The sequence below is a fragment of the Marmota marmota genome, unplaced genomic scaffold, assembly GCF_001458135.2.
Source record: "Marmota marmota marmota unplaced genomic scaffold, marMar, whole genome shotgun sequence".
Taxonomy (NCBI): domain Eukaryota; kingdom Metazoa; phylum Chordata; class Mammalia; order Rodentia; family Sciuridae; genus Marmota; species Marmota marmota.
In genome coordinates, this window is record NW_025999895.1 from 808699 (window position 1) to 827350 (window position 18652).

At 56.5% G+C, this 18652-nt stretch overlaps 2 protein-coding genes and 1 long non-coding RNA gene across 11 annotated transcripts; 1 reads left to right on the forward strand and 2 right to left on the reverse strand.

Annotated features, from left to right (window-relative positions):
• Positions 1-5333: 5333 nt before the first annotated feature.
• LOC107157676 lies at positions 5334-6779 on the reverse strand. The gene is made up of 2 exons (XR_001505521.2): positions 6365-6779; positions 5334-6144 (listed from the first exon to the last, which is right to left on the reverse strand). It is a non-coding gene; the product is annotated as an uncharacterized LOC107157676 (long non-coding RNA).
• Positions 6530-13745, forward strand: Dus1l (dihydrouridine synthase 1 like). 5 transcript variants are annotated; one of them, XR_007344990.1, is made up of 14 exons: positions 6530-6654; positions 7049-7349; positions 7864-7972; positions 8500-8550; positions 8998-9110; positions 10014-10096; positions 10309-10412; positions 10610-10798; positions 11045-11138; positions 11205-11293; positions 11902-12047; positions 12934-12971; positions 13217-13292; positions 13373-13745. XR_007344990.1 is itself a non-coding variant. In XM_048797095.1 (14 exons), exons 2-14 carry the CDS (start codon positions 7113-7115, stop codon positions 13400-13402), a joined length of 1419 nt encoding a protein of 472 aa, XP_048653052.1. In that variant the 5' UTR covers positions 6530-6654; positions 7049-7112; the 3' UTR covers positions 13403-13745. The 5 variants fall into 5 exon arrangements, 4 of the variants coding, with proteins under 4 accessions (XP_048653052.1, XP_015359511.1, XP_015359512.1 ...); XM_048797095.1 differs by having other exon boundaries at positions 10654-10798; positions 11038-11134; positions 13116-13292; XM_015504025.2 differs by having other exon boundaries at positions 10654-10798; positions 11038-11134.
• Positions 13746-14038: 293 nt separating this feature from the next.
• Gps1 (G protein pathway suppressor 1) lies at positions 14039-18613 on the reverse strand. 5 transcript variants are annotated; one of them, XM_048797080.1, is made up of 14 exons: positions 18473-18608; positions 18049-18141; positions 17384-17565; positions 16651-16827; positions 16438-16573; positions 16275-16352; positions 16063-16120; positions 15569-15654; positions 15361-15455; positions 15143-15248; positions 14991-15071; positions 14771-14908; positions 14562-14696; positions 14039-14486 (listed from the first exon to the last, which is right to left on the reverse strand). In XM_048797080.1, exons 1-14 carry the CDS (start codon positions 18587-18589, stop codon positions 14412-14414), a joined length of 1557 nt encoding a protein of 518 aa, XP_048653037.1. In that variant the 5' UTR covers positions 18590-18608; the 3' UTR covers positions 14039-14411. The 5 variants fall into 5 exon arrangements, with proteins under 5 accessions (XP_048653037.1, XP_048653030.1, XP_015359510.1 ...); XM_048797073.1 differs by having other exon boundaries at positions 16651-16815; positions 18473-18604; XM_015504024.2 differs by having other exon boundaries at positions 16063-16123; positions 16651-16815; positions 18473-18604.
• Between the last annotated feature and the right edge of the window lie 39 nt (positions 18614-18652).

The window sequence follows — 18652 nt, forward strand, 5'->3', positions numbered from 1 at the left end:
CCCACGTGACCCAGCCAATCGGCCTCAAGAGCAGGAGGATTGTGGGAGGTGGAGAGAGGCTTGTGTGGGAGAGAGAGGCTTGTGGAAAGCCGGTGGTGGCAGTTGAGGCTCTGAGGATTTTTCCTGAGAGGCTGTTTTGTTTGGCGTGTGTGGTTCTAAAAATAAAGTTAGTTTCTTTTGACAAGTGGCTCCTGATTGTGCCCAGCCAGACTGCGGCACATACGTGCATACACACTTACACTCATGCTCATACACACATGCTCACGCACACTCACACACAAATACTCATGCTCATACTCACACACATGCTCACACACTTACACACACTGAAGCACATGTTTACACACATGCTCACATGCTCGCACACTTACACATGCTCACTCACACACATGCTTACACAAGGCCCACACACTCAGGCACACATACTTATACACTTACACATGCTCAAACACACATACATTCACACACTCACACGTGCACCCACACCCACACTCACAAACTCACATGCTCACACACTCACACTCACACATGCTTATACACATGCTGACACACATACTCATGCGTTCACACATGCTTGCACATGCACCCACACACGCTCACTCACACATGCTCACACGCTCACACATGCTTACACACACGTTCACAAAAGCTCATACGTGCCACACACTCATGCTCACACACATGCTTATAAACACATGCACCCACATTAACACACATGTCCCACATGCTCACACACACGCTCCCACACTCACACATGCACATGCTCACAAGCACACGCTCACACACGTGCTCAAACACACATGCTCACACATGCTTACTCTCTCACATGCACACTCACATTCTCACACACATGAACACACACATGCACACTCACACCCACGCTCACCCATGCTCACACACACTCACATGCACCCACGCTCACACTCACAGTTCACACACATGCTCACACACTTGCTCACTTGCTTACACACATGCTCACACATGCTCATGCTCACACACGATCACAAATTTACAATCACACACATGTTCACATGTGCTCATACACACACTCACGCACCCTCACACACAAGCTCACACACTCTTGCTCACAAACTCACACAAACACTAGCTCACACACATGCTCACACATTCATACACATGCTCATATGCTTACACATGCTCCACACACATGCAGTCACATACTCACATGTCCACAAACTCGAACAAAGCAGCCCCCACAGAGATCCCCTAAGGCCTTGTGCAGGCAAGGCACCTGCTCCATCACGGCCAGCCCCAGCCCAAAGCCAGTTTAGCTGGAAGGGTCTCTGGAAGGTATCTACAGGCACACAGCTAAAGGAGAGACCTTGTCCAGGAAAGTCTACCTGATCCCGGCAGAGCAGAGTCTGGGCATTTGTTCTGGATCACTCCCTTGCGCCTGCCCAGCTGGCAGAAGCCCAGGGCCCGGTGGGGCAGAGAGAATGGCCACCTCCTCAAGGCTACCCAAGGGCCACAGCGGCTCCCACAGGGCATTTCCTGCTCTGGTTCTGTGTCGCAGGAGATCCATGCAGAGCCAGAGCAGCTGAGAGGCCTGAGGTTCCTCCCGCCTTGTCCCCTCTGGGGAGAGGGTGCAGCTCAGCCCCAGAACTCCAGCCCCAGGCCCAGGCTTGCAGACAGGGTGGCCAGCCCCTGCCAGGAGAGGCAGGCAGAGAAGACCACAGGCTGCCCCCATCCCCAGCCTGTGCCAGCCTTAGCTCAGAAGCAGTGCAGGCCTGCTATGCCCGGGAGGGCCAGACCTCATGACAGGAAGCTCCCTGTTCTCCCCAGGGGGACGGGGGACCGAGGGAACATCGTTCCCAGAGCACTGTCAAAAGCAACAGACATCATTCAGACTTGTCGCGCTCCTCACAACTAAACCAGGTCACTCCAGGCGAACGAACGGGGCTGCCTGAAATAACCACACAAGAGACACCTTTTCCTTTGGGTCCTGTGATGGCTCCTCTGACCTTAGGGGTCTGGAGAGAGAGAGAGAGAGAGAGAGAGAGAGAGAGAGAGAGAACACGCGCTGAACACTTTTATTGGGGAGAAGCCATTCAAATGAGGCAGAGGGTCAGGTTTGGGGGGCTGAGTCTAGCTTCCTGATGTCTGCTGTCAGCAGGTTGACTGACATCTAGGAAGGCCACACCCAAGGGCAGAGCAAGAGAAGGGGACACACAAAGGGAGTTTCCATGGAACCTTCTATCCCAAACAGGGCAAGGGGGAGGATTACGAAAGAACAGGTGAGTGTAGCTCTACCCCAGGGTGTGCCTACTCAGACAACTGGCCTTGCTGTCCGAGTGGGGGAAAAGACCGAGTCCCCAGTCACGGCACTAATGGCACTACCGCGCCAGACTGCAGTGATCTTTCAGATCCCTGGTGCATCAGGACTGGAAGGTGTGGTCTCAGTGTGGCCCCCACAGGCTAAAAATGAGAATGAGGTAGGAAATGAACACATAATAGCTGTTGCTAAACACACAGAAAAACATTGCATTGTAGCTGGTGCAGTGGGGCACACCTGTTATCCCAGCAGTCGGGGAGGCTGAGGCAGGAGGACTGCAAGTTCAAAACCAGCCTCAGCAACTTAGGGAGGCCCTAAGCAATTCAGTAAGACCCTGTCTCAAAACAAAATATGAAAAAAGGGTTGGGAATGTGGCTCAGTGTTTGAGTGCCCCCACGTTCAATTCCCTGTGCCAAAAAAGGAAAAAGAAAAACATTGCATTATAGATGCAAAAAACTCAGCAAACCCAAAAAAGACGAATATAAAGAAAACCAGTCAGACGCATCACTGAAAACCAAAGACAAGGAAAAAATCTTGCCAGATGCCGACCTGCAATCCCAGAAAATCAGGAGGCTGAGTCAGGAGGATCGCCGGTTTGAGGACAGCCTGGGCAACTTAGTGAGACCCTGTCTCAAAATAAAATAAAAAGGGTGGGGATGTGGCTCCGTGGGAAAGCACTCCAGGTTGCATCTTCCATCTCCAGAGCCAAGAGCTACCACAGGCTGTTTCCTGGGGGACACTAAGCTGGGCTCCCTGTCCCAGAGCCATGGCCAGGCAGGTACAGGCTAGGCCTGGGTCAGACAGGAGCCATTAGGGCGACTGCCAGTATAGGCAGATCTCCTCCTAAACAAGAACAGCTGAGGGAAGCCTTCTCCATCAAGGAGAACGTCGTCAGATGGCACCTGCGTCTCTACTCAGTAACGCAGGTCGTCACACATCTTAAAAACGTCTTTGGGGGGCTGGGGTTGTGGCTCAGTGGTAGTGAATTCCGCCTGGCACATGTGAGGTTCAATCCTCAGCACCACATAAAAATAAATTAATTAATTAAATGAAGATATTGTGTCCATCTACAGTTAAAAATATTTTTTTAAACAAAGACTTCTTTAGGGGCGGGGTTGTAGCTCAGCGGTAGAGTGCTTGCCTGGCCCGTGCAGGACCCTGGGTTCTATCCCCAGTCCTGAAAATAATGATTCTTTAAATGTGGTTTTAGTTTTTGAGCATATTTATAACTGCTGCTCTGAACTGTCTGCTCAGGGCAGTGTCGGGCCCCTCAGAGACGGCTTCTGGGCGTCACTTTCTTTCCCGAGCTTGGTCTATATCTTTTCCTTTCTTTACATGTTTCATGATTTATTGATTGAATTTTTTCCCCTGTGGTGCTAGAAATGGAACCCAGGGCCTCAGGCACACCAAGCATGTGGTCTATCACTGAGTTACATCTCAGCCCTGATTTTTTGTGGGGAGGGTACCAGGGATTGAACTCAGGGGCACTGAGCCACACCCCAGCCCTATTTTTTATTTTATTAGAGACAGGGTCTCACTGAGTTGCTTAGCACCTCACTAAACTGCTGAGGCTGGCTGTGAACTGGAGATCCTCCTGCCTCCACCTGCCAAGCCCTGGGATCACAGGTGTGGGCCACAGCGCCTGGCCCCCAGCCCTGATTTTTTTAAAGAAACCTTTTTTTGCCATTGTTACCCATGGCAATAGAGTGTGCTTTGACGTATCATGTATGCATGGAGAGCGACTTGACATTCTTTTGGTTGTACGAGATGTGGGTCACACTGGTCACAGGTTCATACCAGAACACGGGAGAGTGACGTCCACTTCCTTCTGCTGTCTTCCTGTTCCCATCCCCCTCCCTTCCTCCCATTCCTCCAGTCCAACCTGGCAACCACCACTCCCCTCCCCACCCCACCCCAACTCGCCTGCCTATTGTGAGGCGCATCAGCATATCAGGGGAGCATTCAGCCTTTGGTTTGGGGGATTGGCTTATTTCACTTAGCAAGATAGTCTCCAGTTCCTTCCATTTATCAGCAAATGCCATGATTTTATTCTTCTTTACAGTTGAGTACTATTCCATTATGTACATGTACCACATTTTCTTTATCCATTTATCTATTAAAGGCCTCCTAGATTAGATTGGTTCCGTAGTTTAGCTACTGTGCATTGAGCTGCTATAAACATTGATGTGCCTGCATCACTGTAGTATGCTGATTTTAAATCTTTTAGGTATGGAATAAGGAGTGGAATAACTAGGTCGAATGGTGGTTCCATTCTAAGTTTTCTTTTTTTTTAACATTTATTGTTTTAGTTATAGGTGGACACAAATCTTTTATTTTTTTATGTGGTGCTGAGGATCGAACCCAGTGCCTCATGTATGCTAGGTAAGTGCTCTACCTCTGAGCCACAACCCCAGCCCCCCCATTTGAAGTTTTCTGAGGAATCTCCATACTGCTTTCCAGAGTAGTTGCACTAGTTTGCAGTTACACCAACAATGTATGAGTGTGCCTTTTCCCCACATCCTCACCAACAATTATTGTTACTTGTATTCCTGATAATTGCCATTCTGACTGGAGTGAAAGTTTTAATTTGCACTTCTCTAATGGCTAGAGATGTTGAACATTTTTTTCATGTTTGTTGACTGACTGTATTTCTCCTTCTGTGAAGTGCCCATTTCGTTCCTTTCCCCATTTATTGGGTTATTTGTTGTTTTGATGTTGATTTTTTAAAAATGTTTATTTTTAAGTTTTAGGTAGACACATATCTTTATTTTACATTTATGTGATGCTGAGGATCGAATCAAGTGCCTCGCGCATGCTAGGCGAGCACGCCACCTCTGAGCCACAGTCCCAGCCCCATGATGTCAATTTTTTTTTTAATTCTTCATGTATCCTGGACATTGATGCCCTATCTGAGATGCAGGTGGCAAAGATGTTCTCCCATTCTGTAGGTGCTCTGCACATTCTTGATTATTCCCTTTGCTTTGAGGGCTTTTTAGTTTGATTCCATCCCACTTATTGATTCTTGATTTTACTTCTTGTGCTTTAGGAGTCTTGTTGAGGAAGTCAGTCCTGAGCTGACAGGGTGGAGATTTGCCAGCCTTGATTTTTTTCAAGCCCCTATTTTGTAATTGAACACTGGGCACTTTAGAGAATATACCATAGAAACTCTGGATTCTAATTCCCTCTCCTTCCCATCAAGTGTTGTTCTTTTCTTGTTGAGTGACATGCCTGGATGAATTGTGTGTGAGTCTGTCTGCTCTGCAGTGTTTGCCCAGGGTGGCCTCCCGGGCCAGCACAGGCTAGTGCAATTATACTTGAAGATCCTGACCATTTCCTGATGGCTCTGAGTGTGGGCGGCAGATGCCCTCAAAGTCCATTCACAGCTTTACCCTGCACAAGGCTCCTGCTCAGCAGCCTTTAGGTTCAAGGCTGGGACCTCCTCCTTTGCTGGCTTCCCAGTCCCAGAGACTCTGCAGGGGATCATAGGCAGCTGTGGCAGGTCCTGTGGCCATCTTTTCTTTTCTTTTTTTAGTTGTTGGTGGACTTTTGGTTTATTAGTTAATTAATATGCAGTGCTGAGAACAGAACCCAGTGCCTCACACATGCTGGGCAAGGCTGCAACCCCAGCCCCCTCTCGTGGCCATCTTATTCCCAAATTTCCTTGCAAGTGTCTGGTGCCTTTAGTCAGATAAGCTCTAAGAAGCTGCTGCCTTTGGTCAGATAAGCTCTGAAAAACTTCTTTCAAGTTTAGTTGACTCTCCAATGTCTTCAGCTTAATATTCTTCCTATCATCCCTGAGGTCTGAGTAGGTCTGGGTCAAAACAAGGCAGGAAGGAATGGACAGAAGGGCACTAGAACAACAAGAAGAGGAGCATCAGGGGGCTGGGGAGAAGGGGAGATGGGGGAGACAGGGAGCTGGGGAGACGGGGAGCAGGGGAGACCAGGGACCAGGGGAGCTGGGGAGACGTGGAGCAGGGGAGACGGGGAGCAGGGGAGACGGGGAGACGCGGAGCAGGAGAGATGGGAGAGAGGGGAGCTGGGGAGCTGGGGTGACGGGGAGCTGAGGCCGACCGGAAGTGGGGAGACGGGCCGGAGAAGGACGTTTTCTCTCCTGAGGTGCTTCAGTGCGTTGACCGGTTCCCGCCGGGGTCCCTGGGACCTTAGAAAGAACTCCCGCCGACATCCGCTCAGCTCGGGCCCCTTGGCGCCAGGTGCTGTTTCAGAGGCCGTGTTTCCTGCTACACCGCGGGCCTCCCGGAGCGCCGGGCGGCACGCTTCCGGCGCGGCACTTCCGGCGGCGGCGCAGTCGACGGAGCTTGGGCGCCGGCCGCGTTCCAGCGGGTCTTCCTGGTGGTGCCGCGGTAAGGAAGGGCGCGGGCGGCCTGGTCGGAGCGCTTCCTGGCGCTGGCCCGCGTTGAACCCCGGGTGATTCGGCTCCCGGCGGTGCCGGAAGCCAGTCCCCAAGGCGCTCCGTCGCGGGCCTCCCGGGCGGCCGCGGACAGCCGGACAGAGCCGGGGCGGGAGGCCCTGCCCCGGCGGCGCTGTCCAGACTGCCCGTCACCCTCCACACGGTCCAGCCAGGCAGCGTTGAATACCAGGGCCGAGGAGGGCGAGGGATGGGCCGGGGTCCCTGCTGGAGGTGGTTCCCGGCCCAGCGCTGGTTGAGGAGACGGGTCACCACTCAGAGAGCCTGTGCCCACCGCCTCTCGCTCTGCACTGAGCTCAGGCCGAGGCTGAGCCCGCCTCTCTCCCCAGGTCTGGCCCTGTACTGGGCTCCCAGGCTGGGGCGGAGCCTGGTGCCCCCCTCCGTGTGGACGTGATGCCCAAGCTGCAGGGGTTCGAGTTCTGGAGCCGCACCCTGGGGGGCGCTCGCCATGTGGTGGCGCCCATGGTGGATCAGAGCGAGCTGGCCTGGAGGCTGCTGAGCCGCCGCCATGGGGCACAGCTCTGCTACACTCCTATGCTGCATGCCCAGGTCTTTGTTCGGGACGCCAATTACCGGAAGGAGAACCTGTACTGTGAAGTGTGTCCTGAGGACAGGCCCCTCATAGTGCAGGTGGGCAGCAACCACGTCCCCAGCGGTGAAGCACCGTAGCCCTTCACACTGGCTAGTCCCAGCAGCCAGACACGTGTGGCTGAGCCCATCTTCCAGGTGCACCTCCCAGAGGCTTACCCCCCCTCCCTTGGAGCTGGCTCAGGCACTCATGAAAGAGTGCCCTGGATAACTGGAGCAACTCACAGCCCATGGCGTGACCTTGATGCTGCCCGTCACCCTCACAGGCCTTTCTTCTGGGAACAGTTACCAGAGACCTGTGCTGTTAGGAGAAGTCGACACTAGCAGCTTCTGTTACTCATCAAGGAGAATTCTCTAGATCTGTAATGCACTCTCCTGTGGGGAGGGGACGAATCCCACTATCGTATTGTAAATGTTGGTAGGCCAGGATTCTCCCAAGGCTGGACCCAAGGACTACAACCATTGTGTCACAGTGGAACCCCTCACAGGATTGGCCAGCCTAGGCACTGAGGGACCTGAGCCTGGCTTGCCTCATGGGTATATTTCTTATTTTCAGTTCTGTGCCAATGACCCTGAGGTGTTTGTCCAGGCAGCTCTCCTGGCTCAGGATTACTGTGATGCAATTGATCTGAACTTGGGCTGCCCACAGATGATAGCCAAAAGGGGTGAGTTGGTATTCAGGGTCCTGCGATAGATAGCCCTGTGGGGGCCCAGGCCCTGCCTCTGATCATGGCAGCAGCTGAGGCTAACAAGCAGTCCTTCCCTTGGTGTTCCTCAGTGCTGGATGGAGGCAGCCATTCTGCTGAGTAGACAGGTGCACAGGCAGGGTTCCTTACTCCTTGATGAGTATCTCTGCAGAAATGTGGCATGCCACTGGGCTCAGCCTCTCCCTCCCTGAGCCCCTCAGTAGGCACTGCTGGTCCTGGCCCACGTGATGTGTGTACAGTGTCCTTTGAGCATGTGCAGCTGGGCAAATAGAGCCCCCAAGTCAGATGCTGGCACACTGCTTGGGTCTGTGATCATCCCCCTGCCCCACCCAGATGCCCAGCTATTGTTTGTCATTAGTTTATGCAGCCTGGCAGGGGGCTTATGGCCTGTGGTTGCAGGAAGGACAGGGATTGTGGGCCACGTTGTGGGAGGGTGCTGAGGCAGCTTGTACCCTGGCCTCACTGGGCCATGCTCATTGCTACAGGGCACTACGGCGCCTTTCTGCAGGAGGAGTGGGACCTGCTGCAAAGCATGAGTGAGTGGCCGCATGCCGCCAGGTGGGCAAGTGAAGGAGCCCCAGAGAAGCCCTGCAGGGCCGGGAGAGGACAGTGTGACAGAGTGTCCTGGATCACTGTGGCAGCTCCTGGCTGCTGTACCCTCCCTGTTGAAAAGAGGTGCCTGTGAAGAGCCACCTGTTCTGCACCAGCTTTCCCCTTAGAGCCAGACAGTAGGTGCTGGGAGTACCCTTGCTTGGCCACAGCCCTAGGGCCCTGTGGGACAGCCAAGTCTCTCAGCATTGGCCCCACGTCATGTGAACTTGTGAGAACAAGGGAAAGGCCGTGGTCACCTGCCCAGCAACCTGAGGGTGATGGCTGGGTGATGACCAGAGCTGCCCTCCAGGAGGCTGATGCAGCTCCATGAGGCCTGGGCTGTGGGGCTCAGCTGGCTAAAGTGGGATCTCAGAAACCATATCTCTTCCCAGTTCTGTTGGCCCATGAGAAACTCTCAGTTCCAGTCACGTGCAAAATCCGCGTCTTCCCAGAGATAGACAAGACTGTGAGGTACGCCCAGATGCTGGAGAAGGCTGGCTGCCAGGTGAGGGCTATGGCTTGCAGGCATGGGCGTCAGGGCTGAGGGGCAGCCAAGCTCTCTGAAAGCTTCAGTGAGACAGGCTTCTGCCCTCTTGTCTGCCCTCCTTTTGGGGCCCTTGCTTGGAGGATTCAGGTGAGGCGTTTTCTGTGCTGGGGCTGGTGGGCTTGTCAGTGGCCTGACCCCATTGACTCCAAGACATCCACCCTGAGCTCAGTCCTGTGACAGATGCCATCTTGGCTCTAGGGTGTGGTCCCCATGGGAGTAGCTCTGGGGAGCTCAGCAGCCTGGAGGGCTAGGGAGGCAGGCCCCACAACTCTTGGTATATCTGGTCCCCTGTCCCTGTCCTCTGCATGTTGAGCTCTGCCCAATGCAGGCTGGAGGGACTCAGCCTTGAGGGTGCCCTTTAAGGTGCTTAACTGCTGGGGTTGGACAGGATCCTAAGTGATCTTGGGGTAAGGCCTGGGCAGGAGACTCCATCTTCCCTTCCCCCTCACACTGGTCCCTTGTACACCTATGACCTTGGGTGGTACTGCTTCTTCCTGGCCTGGGCACTGGCTCTTTTTTTGGTACTGGGGATTGAACCCAGAAGGGCTTTACCACTGCCATATCCTATAACACTTTATTTTTTTTTTTCAGACAAGGTCTCACTAAGAGACCTTGCTTAGGGCCTTGCAAAGTTGCTGAGGCTGTCCTTGAACTTATGATCCTCCTGTGGGGTCTGACTTTGGACAGGATTGGGCATCCTTGGTGTAGCCTGGAGCAAGATCCCAAGGGCAAGGCTCACAGCACCTTTGGCCCAGGACGGCTTTTTCTCTATCTGGCTAGGGACCAGAGAAACTGAGGGAGGGGTTCCCTGGAGTTGATCTGGAGGTTCAGTGGGTTGAGCTGGGTGCTGGTCTATCCCAGCTGCTGACGGTACACGGGCGCACCAAGGAGCAGAAGGGGCCCCTGTCAGGAGCAGCGTCCTGGGAGCACATTAAGGCTGTGCGGTGAGTGGACGGGGTGGGGAACACAGCCTGGTCTTTCATGGTGGGGCATAAACCCAGCTCCACACCTGGGGTTGTTCAGTACACCTGACTTTCTGTGACCAGTTGGGGTGGGAGGCCCACGAACGTGGAGTTTGGGGCCTGTTTCCCCGTCTCTCCTGGGCCTTTCACTGCCCTGTTGGGGACAGCAGGGTCAGGCCTTTCTCCTCCTACAGGAAGGCTGTGGCTATCCCAGTATTTGCCAATGGGAATATCCAGTGCCTGCAGGACGTGGAGCGGTGCATCCAGGACACAGGCGTGCAGGGGGTCATGAGTGCAGGTGAGCAGGCGGATGCTCAGCCCCCTTCTTCCTTGATGCCCTGTTTTCATGAGCAGGCAGTCTGCTCTGATGGGCCTGCACTCTCAGACTAGGTTCCCTGGGCTGTTTCCAATTCGTGACTGGCCAGTGAGCCAAGTGGTCAGTCCTATCCTCAGCAGGAGGTGACCCAAAGGGTGTCCTAGGCTTTCCTCTCCCAGCCCAGGGGATGGCCCCACAAGGCCTGCCTCCCTCCTGCCTGCAGAGGGCAACCTGCACAACCCTGCACTGTTTGAGGGCCGGAGCCCTGCCGTGTGGGAGCTGGCTGAGGAGTACCTCGACATTGTGCGGCAGCACCCCTGCCCACTGTCCTGCGTCCGGGCCCACCTCTTCAAGCTTTGGCACCACACGTGAGTCACACATCAGGCAGAAGCCAAGCAGGACTGCCCAGGCATCAATCTAGGGGCCCTGCCTCAGTGTCTGGGGCTTCCCAAAACAACTTGCCACCAATCTGGTGCTGAAGGGTCAGAGGCTTGCGGGCAGGCGAGAGCCTGGGTGGGAGGCACTGGCTCTGTGCCCTGTGTGCATCTCAGGGTGGTGGCTGGGGCCCAGGAGCAGGCTCAGCTCCTGTGACAGGTATCTGCCTTAGGCTACAGGTGCACCAGCAACTTCGAGAGGAGCTCGCCAGAGTGAAGACCCTGGAGGGCATCGCTGCTGTGAGCCGGGCGCTGAAGCTGCGGTGCCAGGCAGGTACGGGGCTGCGGGGCCCAGCCATGGTGGCCAGGCTCAGTCATGACCGGGTCTGGGCCTTTGCAGGAGGACATGTCGCGGCAGGAGGAGGGAGCCAGGCCCACTGGTGACCTGCCTTTCTTCCACTGGATCTGCCAGCCCTGCGTCCGGCCAGGGTGAGCACCTGGGCCACTCCACGGATGTGGGACTCACATGGGGACCTTGGTGTGGAGCAAGGCACCTTTCCCGGGTGTTCCACCTGCTGCCCCTGGGGACCCGCCTGCTCTCTCTGGCTTTGGTGGAGGGTGCTGTCACTGAACATTTGGTTCCAGAAGCTACTTCCCCAAGCTCCTCTATACCTGGGGGATTTGTCCTTGGGGTTAAGACGTGGATTCTCTGGACTTTTCCTGAGCTCTTACAGCTGAGGCAGGCTATCGTTTGTGGCCACAGCCCTGCCTGGGCTTAGTGGCTTAGACAGTGGCACCTGAGGTTCAGACACCCTCCCAGGGAGGCCCCAGCCTTGTGCTAGCCACTCACCCCACCATATGTATATAGCTGCCCCCTGTAGTCCTACACAGGCCAGCCCCTGCCTGGGCACCCTGAGAATGGAGCTGGCCAGGGTGCTTTGTAGATTCACATATGTCCTGTGCACTAGTGCCCACCATAGCTACCCAGTCCCTCCTCACCCTCGGACCCCCTCCAGAGGCTCTGACCCATGTGGCTGTGACTAGATGATCACCTCTTGTGGGTGTCCTTGGCTCTGCTCACTGCCCTCTCTCTCCAGGCCCAAGGAGAGCACCAAGGAAAGCAGTGGTGGCCGTAGCAAGAGGGCCCTGGAGGAAGAGGAGGGTGGCACAGATGGCCTGTCCAAGAACAAGCAGAAGAAGCAGCTGCGGAACCCCCACAAGACCTTCAACCCATGTCTGAAACGTGAGCACCCTGCAGTGGCTGGGCAGGAGCAGTCAGGCCCACCCCAGAGGCTCTTCTCAGCCTGCCTCTCATCCACAGCTCCAGAGCCAGAACCAGATGCCTGGCTTTCCTTCCCACACTCCAGGGGCTTGGAGTTGTCACAGTTGTAGTGGCTGTACTGGGGGAGTGGCGGGGTGTGGACAGGGGACACATCTACTACAGTGTGTCAGATGAGGTTGTGGGGCGAGTCCTCAGCTGGGTGTTGTCCAGATGGCCACTGGGAGCCTTGGGTTACTGAGGATATCCCTGGCCAGCAGAGCACTGGGTATGCCCCAGCCTTGTACAGGGATGGCCTGAGTAGCTCTCAGGAGCCCTTGGGAAGTGTTCTGAGGTCTCTGCAGCAGGCTGTGAAGGAGGTCAGATTAGGGTGAAAATGCTCCACCTCACAGGAAGACCTGATTCACAGTTCCAGGAGGCCTCAACCCAATGTGGCCTTCCCCTCAGCAACCTAGGCCAGACCATGTAATGTCTCTCGGGCCTGGATACTCTGATGCCTGCTCACATCTGAGTAGCTGCCACAGAGAGCAGAGCTTGGGGCCGAGTCCTGATTTTGGCCTTCTTGCTATGGAGACACAGCCAAGCGCACCAGAGCCCTAGAACTGGGTGGGGATGGGATAAGGCAGCTCTTCCTGTTAGGAAGAAGCCCCCCCCCCACCCCCCCGCTTCCTGTTTGTTTTCTAGCAAAATGCTCACTGCATTCTGCCACCATCCCTTACTTACCCAGACGTAGCCAACCCATATCCTTTGCCCCCGAGCCCCCGGAGCCCAAGTAAGCTTTGTGGAGGTGGACACTCAGCCCATCTCTGGCTCTCATTCAACCAGCATTTCTTTTTGTTCTTTTTTCCAGCAAAATATGCAAAGTGTGACCAGTGTGGAAACCCAAAGGTTAGTCCTGGCAGCCTGCTGCCCAGGAAGTGGTGGGCAGTGCAGACTACCCCAACATGGTCTCAGAGGGTCCCTGTGCTGCTATGGGGCTGGTACTGTCCAGCTGGGAGGACAGCCATGGGGTGACCTGGCCTGGGGGGGCAGTGCCTTTCTGTGCTGATTCCCAGGGCTGTGACCAGGCCATGGGGCTTCTGGCATAGGCTTCCAGATGACTGGCCTCACCTCACTAGCTTTCCTGTGCCCAGGGCAACAGGTGTGTGTTCAACCTGTGCCGGGGCTGCTGCAAGAAGCGAGCCTTCCGAGAAACAGCAGATTGCCCAGGTGAGGGAGTGTCTCCACCGTCAGCCCACCACCTCTAATGGGCATCTGGGCCTCCTGACCCCCAATCTCTTCTTTTCCAGGTCACGGATTACTTTTTAAAACCAAATTAGAGAAGTCTCTGACTTGGAAAGGGACCCAACCTGGGCTGCAGGAGCCTCCACAGACAGGGCCTGGAGCACCAGGTGGCTTCTCTGAGGTTGTGGGCAGTGCCCTGGCCTGAGGAGCCAGCAGGAGCCACCCCCACTCCGGGCCTGCAGCTGAGGCCTGGACACTTCTTAAGGAACTGCCTTTACTCAGGGAATCTCCTGCTGGTTTACATGGAAGGACATGCCGACATCCTCCCTGGCCCATACTGGGACCTGGCGATGCTGCACCCAGGCAGGCCCAGGCTGGACCTGCCCTGTCCACAGCTTGTGTGTTCAAAAGCGAACAATAAATCATTTCAGAGACACATGTGCAGACAGTCAACAGCCTATGGCCACCACCCTTCCAGACCCAGGGAGGCCCGGGGCTAGGAGGGCATGATTAGAACCAGCAGGGACCTAGGAGTCTGAGAAAGAGTGAAGAGGCAATACACTAAAGTCTATGCAGAACACAGCTGGGAAATTAGGGCTTCACCCAACCTCCCCCAAGAGTCTCCAGGGAGCATTCCACAGGAGACCTGGTGACAGCTGGAGGGGGCCCACAGAAGCCAAAAGCAACCCAGGTGCGATCAAGTGGCCACAGCAGGAAGCAGAGCCAGAGCAACCATCAGTCTACTCTTTAATGTATGCTGCAGTTGACAGTCTGCAATCCAAACAACACGTGAACAGGAAGGGTGTGGGAGACCGTGCTGCCAGGCAGGAGCCTGGGCACTGCATGGAGTCTGTTCCCTGGGCATGGAAGCCCATGAGGTCGGTCCTTTGTGGCCATCGTAGGCACCCTGTCTGCCTCCGTAGGCCCTAGCACAGAGTCCTGCCAGGTGGAGGGACACATGGAAGCCTGGCTAGAAGCTCAGGAGTGGCACCCAGAAGTCAGGCTGCTCAAGCTCCTCAAGGCAAGCAGGCAGGAAGCCCAGGAGCATGTCCAAGGGGGCAGGGAAGGGGTGTGCAAACCATCCTGGAGGCCGCTGGGTGCCCCTCACATGTTGGTGCTCATCCGGGACTGGCTGTTGGCCGGAGTCAGCTCCCCCTGGCTCCCTTCTCTGGGAGGGGACTGCAGTGGACAGGAGAGAGCTCAGCCAGGGGATGCACAGGTGCTGCCCGCTCCCTGATGCCCCCAGCTGCTCACCTTGACGTGGATCTGGTTGCGCAGCACAGCTGCCCTCAGGATCATGGCCTTGGCGCGTCGCTGGAACTCCTTCCCCATCAGCAAAGACTTCTCAAAGGTGGTACTGCGCTGATCCACATCCCGAGCATACAGGATCTGTGTAGGCACAGGTTTAGTGGGGCCCAATAGGGGCCCAACAGGCACCCTCGGCCCCACAGCCCACTAGCCACCTTGCTATGCGAGTCGATACGGGCGTTAATGAGTCCTTCCAGAATGAGCTGTGTGAGCTCATCCTCCAGTGCTGCCACTGTGGTGTTGAAGGCTGCGGCCATCTTGTGCATGTCAGCTGACACATAAGGGCTGAAGTACTGTGGGGGCAGAGAGAGCACCAGCTGCCTGCCACTCTGGGGCACGTCCATCCCCACCAGCCTCTGCCTGCCCTACGCCTACCTGGATGAGCGCACGATTGCGGATCTGGGTGTACAGAGTTCTGACGTGGGGAGCGAGGTACATGTCCAAAAGCAGGTTGTCCTACAGAGGAAAGCTGGTTAGGGACCTTGCTGGACAGAATCCAGCCAGCAGGGCAGGACCTTGCCCCTCACCTTCATCTCATCCAGCATCTTCAGGCATGAAGCGTATTTGGACTCATAGAATTTAAAGATGATATCTCGGACCTGTGGCTCCAGCTCCAGGAATAACTTGAAGGAGCTGCAGATGTCAGAGTGCTCAGCCCCACACCTCCACCTGCCCTCTCTACCCAGAGGGCTGGAAGGGCTCCACTCCCCAGGCACAAGGCTGAAGGGCCCCACACCCCACCCACCTGCTGGAGATGACATTGCGCTGCAGTTCCTGCCGGTCAAATGTGGCCAATGCGCACAGACCTCCATAGATGGCCACATTGCTGGGGGAAAGTAGCTGAGGGGCATAAAGGGAGATGGGTTCACTGATGACCTGGCCCATCACCTACTCAAGAGAACACCTAGGACCCCATTCAGAGGAGACCAATGATGTGATCTGGACGCCCTCACCTCAGGGAAGTCGCAGTGATCGAATGAGGCCAACAGGAAGCACTTGGCAGCCTGCTTGTACTTGCGGGCAGCCAGCTCGGCCAAGCCTAGAGAAGGGGCAGTGAGGGAGAGGGTGGCGGCATTAGGCTGCCTGGAGCTGCCAAGAGGGCCTGGCCATCAGTGGTGCCCCCCAACCTAGAGACAGTCCTAACTGGGAAGCAGAAGTAACTCCACACTCCAGATATGCCTCCTCAGGCCAGGTGCCCAGGGCCTTGAACTGCTGCTGCTGCCTGCATCAGACACCCAGGCTCAGAGACACCAGCTGGGCTGCCAAAGGCAACACAGTGGCTTGTCCCAGGCACATGCCGGCAGGTGTCGCCTTGGTGTGTGGGTTTGGGACACATGCATCCAACGGTGCCCTGCAGCCTTCCAATAGCTCCCAGCTGTGAGATGGGGCATTCCTGGCCCAGGGTGGGGACTCAGGCCTGGCACCCTCTGGGTGGTGAGGGCCTCACCTGCAGCACACTTGAGCTTGGTGAGGACGCCTTGGGTCTGGCTGTCCCGCTCTCCACGCTGCTGCAGGGGAAAGCCACGTGCCTAAGAGGGCTGCGCCCCTCCCCTCCTCATCTGGGGAGCCCGGGGCCCAGGCCCCAGCCCCAGCCTGAGAGGGGGATGAAAACAAAAGGGCAGGCTCCCACAGCAGGGTCTCCCAGGAGGTGGGCCCTACCTCAGCAATCTCTGGGGTAGACTCAGCCTTGCTGACATAGCTCAGCACATGAGACCAATTCTGCAAGTAGACACTGACCTGGAGAAAAGGGGCAGGGCCACACTGAGCCTGGGCTGCCACCTCCTGGCTACCCAGTGCTGCCCCCGGCCCGCCACAGGCCCACCTTGATGACGTTGAGGCACATATTGATGACATGCTTGGCACTCGTACAGTAGTCTCGGGCGCGGGAGTAACACTTGAGAGCATTGCTGAGGTCTCCACAGTCAAGGTAGTGGTCACCCAGGTCATCGTGGCCGCGCCTGTAGACCTGGCTGTGAGTGGACACAGCAGGGGGCCAGCTGGGCCCAGACACCCCCTTCCCTGGGCAGGCCAGCACCTGATGCTCTCCTTGATGGAGTTGCCCTTGTAGTTCTTCAGGTCTGTGTCCAACTTCTCTAGCTTCAGCAAGGCCTTCTTCCGAGTGGCCTCCACCCAGGCTGTGTCCAGAGGTGGGGGCTCCACACCACTCTCAGGGATGGCATCGGGGGCATTCTGCAGCTCCCTGAGGGAGGACCTGGCCATCAGGACGCCGACGGTCACAGGGGCCAATGAGGTGGGCGGATGTTGCCAGCCACAGACAAGCCCTCAAGAGGCTCGTTCCCAACCCCAGCTAAAGGGCCACCTGTACCAGGAGCACAGGGACAACTGCTGACCCAGGAGCCCTCGGCTGAGAGGGGAGACCTGGCCAGGGGAGTGGCTTCCAGGAGAGGACTAGCTCCATGGGCTCCCCTGGAACATGCAGGCAGGTGCAGCTCCTTCAGCCGGAGAGGTAACACGGTGGCTTGTCCCAATCACATGCTGGCAAGGGTCACCTTGGTGTGTGGATTTGGGACACACGCATTCAACAATAACAATGCCATCCAACAATGAGCAGGGCCTGCGCAGCCTGCCCCTGCACTGCTTACCACGTGCGGGAGTGCTGCTGTGTCACTGCGCAGCTAGGGCACTGGGCATGGCAGGAGCACAGGAAGGCCCCCCCATCCAGGCCAGTCCCAAGCAGGGGGCACACCACATCCTGCCCCGGACACTTCCCACCATAAACGCCTTTTTTACCAAGGCCCTGGCCTTACCTGGTGGCCTCCGACAGCTTCCGATGTATCTCCTCATACATATCCACATTGAAGGTCCTCTGCACGAAGGAGAGGGCCATCTTCAGGGCTTCCACCCGCAGTGGGGGGCAGTGGTCAGCAATGAACTGCAGCCGCTCAATGCGCATCAGCCCACTGTAGCTGGCTGCATACTGCTCCAGATCCTAGCACAGGTGTGAGAGGAAAGCAAACAGAGGGTTGGACAGTGCATATAAGGCAAGGTCCCATATCCCAAGCCCAGGGACAGCAGACAGAGAAGTCTGACTGCCCACAACAGGCACTGGACCTGGTGGTGCTGAGACCACTGGGTGGGTGGAGACCCCATGGTAGGGCTCTGCACCTCATGGCACTTATTAGTACTGGACTGGACTGAGCAGCCAACGGCATTTAACAGGTTGAGTCTCCCTGGAGATGAGACTCAACAGTCAGGGCTACTCCAGGTGGGTGAGAAGTGGGTGCAGGATGTCAGGCTAGGCTGAGAACCCAACATAAATGAGTGACGGAAAGCTGAAGAGTCCCAGTTCAGAGAAAGACCAGAAAAGTCACTGAAAAGTCACTGATGTCTGCCTAGGGAGCAGACTGCAGTGGGACTCTGGCCTGGACACCCAGCAGGACTGCGATGGCCTCTCCCCGGCTGGGCTCTGTACCAGGGTGGGGTTCTCCACCACGTAGTTGACATCAGGCGCATTCTGGGGATCCTCCTGGGGGTCCACATCAATCTGCATGGGCTCCACAGCCCCCTGTAACATAGGTCAGGCATCTTAGGCACCTTCAGCTCTCAGGTCCTTCAAAACATAGCGCACCACTCCCCGACCAGTGCTGCCCTCCCCAGCCCCTGCTCAACGGAGCTCAAAAGAAGCCCCTTGGCTGGCTGGCTGCCCAGGTTTGAGGGGGAAAGCAGACATCAGGTGGGCTTGTGTTCCCAGCCACCGCCTTCACCCCAGAGGCAGGAGGACCCCCAGAGGCTCTGGCCTGAACAGCCACACGGAGGTGAGGGCCGCGTCAGGGGGAGGGAGAAAGGGATTATCGGGTGGCGCAGGGCCCGCGGGGAGGGCAGGGCCTGACGGACACCTCGGAGAGCAGCGTGCAGGCCGACAGGCTGACGCTCAGGCTGCAGTCCCCGGCCGTGCCAGGCCGCAGGTCGGAGGCAGACGAGGAGGCCGAGCTGGGCGCAGGGCTGCCCGGCATCGCGACCTGACCGCAGCCCGCCCGGCCGCCGGCCGAGGAGCGTTGGCGCAGGGCGGAGGAGGG